This window comes from Protobothrops mucrosquamatus, unplaced genomic scaffold (genome assembly GCF_001527695.2).
Source record: "Protobothrops mucrosquamatus isolate PMUCROS unplaced genomic scaffold, P.Mucros_1.0 scaffold5, whole genome shotgun sequence".
In the NCBI taxonomy this organism is placed as follows: Eukaryota; Metazoa; Chordata; class Lepidosauria; order Squamata; family Viperidae; genus Protobothrops; species Protobothrops mucrosquamatus.
The window spans coordinates 3,495,676-3,502,923 of NW_015386392.1; the positions used below are offsets into that span (position 1 = coordinate 3,495,676).

At 38.6% G+C, this 7,248-nt stretch overlaps 1 protein-coding gene across 1 annotated transcript in view; it reads left to right on the forward strand.

Moving 5' to 3' along the window:
* Positions 1 to 7,248, forward strand: part of EXOG (exo/endonuclease G) — a 29,684-nt gene that overhangs the window by 6,579 nt on the left and 15,857 nt on the right. The window contains exons 3-5 of the mRNA XM_029282954.1: positions 1,164 to 1,313; positions 4,717 to 4,856; positions 5,963 to 6,039. Coding sequence (XP_029138787.1) covers positions 1,164 to 1,313; positions 4,717 to 4,856; positions 5,963 to 6,039 — 367 coding nt within the window. The remainder of the gene's footprint in view (positions 1 to 1,163; positions 1,314 to 4,716; positions 4,857 to 5,962; positions 6,040 to 7,248) is intronic.

The following is a 7,248-nucleotide window of genomic DNA, read 5'->3' on the forward strand; positions in this document are numbered from 1 at the left end:
GGAGCTCCCACCCTCTGGAATGAGCTGCCCCCAGAGATCAGGGTGATCCCTGATCTCCCTTCCTTCCGCCGCGCCCTTAAGACATGGCTATTCCAACAAGCGGGACTGGCCTAGGGCAATTTTTAGAGGGGTTTTAATCATATTTTAATTCGACTATATTTAAATATTTCTTTTTAATTAATTTTAATTCTGTAATTGTCTTGGTGTATTTTTAATCGATTGTCAGCCGCCCTGAGTCCGTAAGGAGAAGGGCGGGATATAAATTTAATAAATAAATAAAATAAATAAATAAATAAATAAATAAAGGTAAGACTAGAATTCACAGTCTCCTGGTAATTGGCCCAAAGTCACCCAACTGGCTTTCTTGGCTAAGATAAGACTAGAATTCACAGTCTCCTGCTTTCTTGCCTGATGCCTTAACCACTAGTCCAAATGGGCTCTTTCCTTATCTTGTTTGGAGGATTATTCAATGACCGTTTGAAGTTACAGCAGCATTGAAAAAAAGTGACTTATGACCATTTTTCACACTTAACGATCATTGCAATTGTGTTGCTGCCTTAACAAGTACAGTAATTTACTTAACAACTGTGGCAGGAAAGGTTATAAGTTGTGGCAAAACTCATTTAACAACTGTCCTGCTTAGCAACAGAAACTTTGGGCTCAATTTGACAATTTATAATTTCTCACCCATTGACCTAAATGCCCATAAATTAATTGTATAATATGAAATGAATGTATGCACCAGATTAATTTTTTAAAATGTAATATATATTTTGTAGGTTTTGTTCCTTTCTTTTTCATTAGTGGTGAAGATGCTTGCCTCTCACTCAGAAGGTTGAGAGTTCAATCCTGGGTAGCGGTAGATATTTCTCTCCTAGGGTGCAAAGAAAAAATACCTGCTGTGAACTCTGCATAGGTGTCAGAAAGGGCATCCAGCCAGTAAATGCTCAGCTTCATCCAGTCACCCCGATTCTACCCCGAATTACGGGATTACAGGGTCGTAAAAGGGAGTTCCTTTCTTTTTCATGCAATAAAAATAGAAATTTAAAAGATTATGTGACACTGTATAATGATTTGTAAAAATGTAGCTCTGATTTTTAATATATGATGTGATTTTTCTATGCCTTTGTTTAAAAAAAAAGTTCTTTTTCTTTCTCTCTTAGAACCTGGACCAAAACCTGTATTGGAAAGATACGGATTTCCTGCAGCTGGAACTCAAATCAGATGTTATACCAATCATGCTCTCTCTTATGATCAGGCGAAACGAGTACCTAGATGGGTGATTGAACATATTTCCAAATATAAAACTTCAGGTATTTAAACAGTTATAGATAATATAAAGTCACTTCCGGTGGAGACTGCTGCGGGGGATGGCGGCTTTTTCTAGCTGTCCGCCTGGGGCTGCGTCAGAGCCGGCAAGAAGCAGCGATCATCAGCTGCTTCTCTGCTTGGAACCTCGTCCCTCGGGCGAAGAGGGAGAGGTGAGTTTGCCCGGATAGAGCTCCCTCTCTCCCCCCTTTTTTTCTATGGGGGGATGACAGGTGAGAGCTCTCTCGGAGTCTGGGCTTTTCTCTGCACCCCATGGTGCCTTTGTTCCTTTTCCGGAAGAGCAAAGCCAGTTGCAGCTTCCACTTCTGCTATTTAAAGATTTCTGCGTGAATAAATTTACAAGCAGACGGAACTGATCAGGAGGATTGGATCTTAGATGACTTATGACTTTAACTCAGAGAATATTAAAGCATCTTCCTTATTTTCTAAAATTTATGTAAGAAGAAAATGGCTGCGGAATTGCCGTTTCTTTGTACTAGAAGGCGTTGCTAAGAAAAACTTTCACTTTTCTTCCGGTTACTGAATGGACAGAGATACATTGTAAAGACTTTTTTAGTTTATTGAAAGTATAAGTTTTCTCTTTTATTTTATAAGTTTCTCTTTTATTCTATATAATGAAGTTTTGAAAATGGCTTAAAAGGCACTGGAATCTCTGCTTTTCTCAAAGCTGTGATTTTATTTTTAGTTATTTAAACTCCACAATAGTCTAAATTTAAAATATCTTTACTTTCACTTCACCCGTCAATTACACTTAAAGACGTACAGGATGATGCAGATAGTACAAGAAAATATAGCATCTGTTTTTCATACAGATTGTATAGAGCGACGGGCGCATGAAAATGCTGAAGGGATGGAGGACAGACTTGTAAAAGCAGAAGACATTGTGGAATTGGCTCAGAATGACATGTTACAATATGGAGACATGGAGTTTGCTTTGAGAAGAGGATCGAATGATATGCAGGAAAAGCTGAGAGAGGAAGCTGCGACAGATCAGGTTGTGGTTTTGGCGTGCGACCCTGAAGAAATTTTGAGAGAAAAAGTTTATAGAGTTTACTTAGGGGCCGCACGTCAGAGAAATCTGCCTAGAGATGTTGCTGTTTGTTTTTCCAGAAAATCTTGCTACAATGAAAATCAGTGGAGATCTCGGATACGTTACAGACTGAATATAATCCAAAAGGGAAAGGATTATTACTTATCGGTTTTGAAGGAATGTTTGAACAAAGAATGCATATAAATGAAAGGAGAAAGAGTAGCAAAAAGGATTTCAATTGTAATATACTCGTCCGTTTCAGAGCCGGCGGAAGGGGCGAGATTGAAGAGATCCGGGAGGACAGATTCATAAGGACAGTTTTGGAAGTTTTTTATTTTTAACATTTTTGACTTGGAACACTAATGGTTTGAGCTTGTTATAGAAAAAAAAGAAAAGAAAGAAAGAGAATACTTTATTATTTGAAATAATATAAAAATGAGGTGGTGAGTCTGTAAGAAATTTACTGAAAGTATTTGAATATTGGAGGTTTCTTATAAGGAACTATTTATTATGAAAGATTGAAATAGAGTTTCTATCTATTCGGAAAGACTGAAGTAGAGTTTATACAAGGAGAATTTATAAAATTAGCTAAAGACTGTATGATCAAATGGGTTCAAAATATTTGAGAAATGTTTGTTGACTTGGGGATATGTTATCAGAATTTACCATAAAAAAGAAAGAGAATATTTTATTACTTGAAGAAATTTATATTATTTTAAAGGACTGAAAGTATTTGAGACTAAAGATTGAGGTAGAGCTCATATAAGAAGAATTTATAAAACTAAAGATTGTATGATTAAATGGGCTCAAAATATTTAAGAATTTTATTGGATACATGGGAAATAATTTGTAATTTACCATTATATTTGGTGGACATGAAGGGATATGTAATTTTCTGGACTAAGATTTAGTGGAAAATTTAATAGGTTTTTAAGTGATAGATACAGTTTACTTTGTAATTATTTTTATTGGGGATCACGGAAGATTTGAATTAAGAAATGTATAGCAGCAAGATTATTGGTTGTTTTTTATTTTGCAGAAATGGCAAAGATTAACTTTAAGATATTTGGGTTTGGGGAAGGATAGATTATATGCTTAGAGTTTATATGTTTATATGCTTATATTTGATTGTTTTTATTTGAGTTAAAGTATGTTTATACTTGATTGCTTTATATTTGGGTAGTAATATTTAGACTTGGGATGATGTGTGTTTAACCCTGTAATCAGTTCTGGGAAGTCCGGGGGGGGTGGGGAGAGGGAGGGTAGAAATAGAAATAAAATAATTTTGAGCATTAATGTAGAAATGAGTATTAAATTAGGATTGATGTATGGAGAATTATAGAAGGCGCTCGGTTAGCACCCCTAAACCGTGTCCGAAGGGAGGGAGAGGAAGAGGAGAGGAGAGATAGGAGGGAAGTAGGTAGGTAGTGGAAAAGAGGGCGGATGCGGGGAGGGGGTGCTGCCGAGCTGATGCTCGGTTAGCGCCCCTAAACCGTGTCCGTAGGAAGAGGAGAGGGAAGGAGGTGGGATGTGTCGGGAGGTTGAAGGAGCAGGAAAGAGGGCGGACGCGGGGAGGGGGGGTTGCCGGGCTGTTTTGCAATATTAACGTTTATGCTTGTAAAATTTATAATACTAAAGTTGTATTAATGTATGTTTATATTTGTAAGCGGGGGGGGGATATTTCAAAATTCATAAAAAAAAAATTTGGAAAAAAAAAGATAATATAAAGTGATATCTGGTTTCTCAGTGATTAAAATCAATGGCGGGGCACACGGCATTCTGCCAGATCATCTTGTCTACAACAGAACTTTATACAGGTAGCCCTTGACTTACCACCATTTGTTTAGTGACCGTTCAAAGTTACAGTTGCATTGGAAAAAAAGTGACTTGTGACCATTTTTCACACGACCATTGTAGCATTCTTATAGTCACAGGATCAAAATTTGGACCCTTGGCAGCAGGCTCATATTTATGACGGTTGGGGATATTATTATTATTATTATTATTATTATTAAGTCAATGGGGAAGCCAGATTTACTTAGCAACTGTGTAACTAACTGAAAAACCACGGTGATTTACTTAACAACTGTGGCAAGAAAGTGAAATTATCAACTGGTCTCACTTAGCAACGGAAATTTTGGGCTCAATTGTGGTCATACAATATGTTGAGGACTGCCTGTATGGGAATGCTGGGGGGACATTTTCTGCTCACAGTAGTAAGGAGGCCATGCAACCACTTAAAGTCTGCTCTAGATATCTTTTTTTTTTTAATGGCAATTGTGTTAAGTTGCTTTCAGCACAGAACTATTTTTTGAAAAAGGAAATGTAATCGAATTGTTTGGTATCTTGTACCACAGGCAGTGCAGACAGAAAACACTGCAAATTTAAAGCAGATCCAAACATCCCTTCAGTGTTCAGTGCTGTGAATGAAGATTACATCGGCAGTGGCTGGTCACGAGGTCATATGGCACCAGCAGGGGACAACAAATATTCACTGGTAGGATTGCTCAATATAGTTTGATCCCTTGTTTCTTTGAAGGGGAAAGGATGGGATGTTAAAAACAATTCACACTACGCCATTTTCAACTAAACAAGATGGCACGTAAAAATATGCAATCTTTTTTGCATGAGAAAATGCAAAGTTCAAAAATTGGGGGTTTTTTTTTCCTTTTACAAAAAGGGAATGCAAAGACACCCAGTTTGATCTAGTAATTAAGGAACCAAGCAAGAAAGCAGGAGACTCTGAGTTCAAGTCCCATCTTAATCCATGAAAGCCAGCTGGGTGACTTTATGCTGGTCACTAGGAGGTGATGTGTTCTAGTGCTGCCTTTGGCATGAAAGCCAGCTGGATGACTTTGGGCCAGTCACTAGGAGACAATGAGGTCTAGTCCCACATTGGGCATGAAAGCCAGCTGGATAACTTTGGGCCAGGCACTAGGAGGCGATGAGTTCTAGTCCTGCCTTAGGAATGAAAGCCAGCTGGGTGACTTTGGGGCAATCACTAGGAGACAATAAGTTTTAATGGTGCCATAGGCATTAAAGCCAGCTGGGTGACTTTGGACTAATCACCAGGAGACTGTGAGTTCTAGTCCTGCCTTATCCATGAAAACCAGCTGGATTAGAGAGGGCCAGTCCCCCTCTCTCATCCCAACTCACCTCACAGAGTTGTTACAGAGAAAATGGGGGGGGGAACGTATGTTGCATATGTTCACCACCTTGAGTTATTTGTAAAAATCAATATAGATAGGATATAAATAAATAAAAATGCTTAACGTTGGAATCCATAATTCCATAATCCATAATACAGAACAGCCAAACCATTATGTGAATCTTATGGAATCTCTGCAATTTTGTACCTAGGTGTTTAAGGAAGGGAAGCAAGTTGATTAAAAAAAACAACAGAGAGAATTCGAAGGATCTAGCCTTGCACTGTAATGCTGACTGATGTAAGAATTATAGATCAGTCTATTTATATTTTACCGAACACAATCTCTGCTTTGATGTCTGACTTAATTCTGTTAATATGACGTTTCATTCTGAGTTCTTAACTAACGTAGGCACCCATCAGAACCTCAATGTTTTCTTATTTTTTTTTTAAAATAGGAAGCCATGGCAGAAACATTTTATCTATCCAACATAGTGCCTCAGAACTATGAGAATAATGCTGGTTTCTGGAATAGGTGGGTGTGCTTAACAAACAATATACTAAATGCAGGGCGAGTTTTGTTTAAATGTTATCGTCACACTTCAACCAAAATTGGAAAGAAGAATAACCCAAATAAGTGTAACACCTCAAGTTGCCAAAAAAAAAAAAAAAAAAATCAGAGGGAAAAAATGTAAAAATGTTCTCAGAGAAAAGAAAGAATGGTCCTTGACTTATGCCATCAATTGTTTCCAGAATTGCTGTATCTTAGCAAGGCGGTTGTTATTGTTGCTATGTGAGTCGCAACGGATTTTACAAATTTTTTTTGCCACAGTTGTTAAACAAATCACTGCGATGGTTAAATGAATCATGCCATTTAACAAATCTGGCTTTTCCCGTTGACTTCGCTTGTTGAAAGCTAATTGGGAAGTTTGCAAATGGCAATTATGTGGCCCAGGGATGCTGCAATTGATGCCAATTCTTGCGAGCTGCTAAGTGTCCAGATTTTGATCACCTACCATGGGGATGCTGTAAGGGTAATTGAAGATTGGTTTTTCATTGCCGTCGCTAAATGAATGGTTGCAAGTCAAGAACCATCTATGCCAGGGGTGGGCAACCTTGGCTCTTTTATGACTCGTGGACTTCAACTCCCAGAATTCCTGAGCCAGCCATGCTGAGGGGAAAGGGAGAGGTTTCCAAGCTGAGCCATGCTGGCTCAGGGATTCTGGGAGTTGAAGTCCACGAGTCATAAAAGAGCCAAGGTGGCCTATCCCTGATCTTTGCTATTTGAATTTGGGTGATCTGGCCTCAAAAGCCTTGGCAACTTCTTCATCCAATGAGAGAAATTTTGTCAAGAAGGTATGGTGGATACATTAGTCCAGAGTTTCTCTATGTGTTTATGTGTGAGTGGAGACATTGTATAATAACATCTCCCCTTTCTTGAATACTCATGGTGCATAGCACTTTAAGGCAGCAGTCCCCGACTTTTGAGGCAGGGGAGGGAGAGGGGATGATTTTTCACGCGCCACTTGTGCGGCCCGTTCCCGCTGGATTGCGGACTGGGAGCTTTAAGGCATATACAGATCTAATGAAAGGAGATGAAAATTGCTGAATTAGACCAGGGGTCTTCAAACCTGGCCCTTTTATGACTTGTGGACTTCAACTCCCAGAATTCCCAGGGCTAGATGAATCAAAAGTTGGAATTAAGATTGCAGGGAGAAATATCAACAACCTAAGATATGCAGAG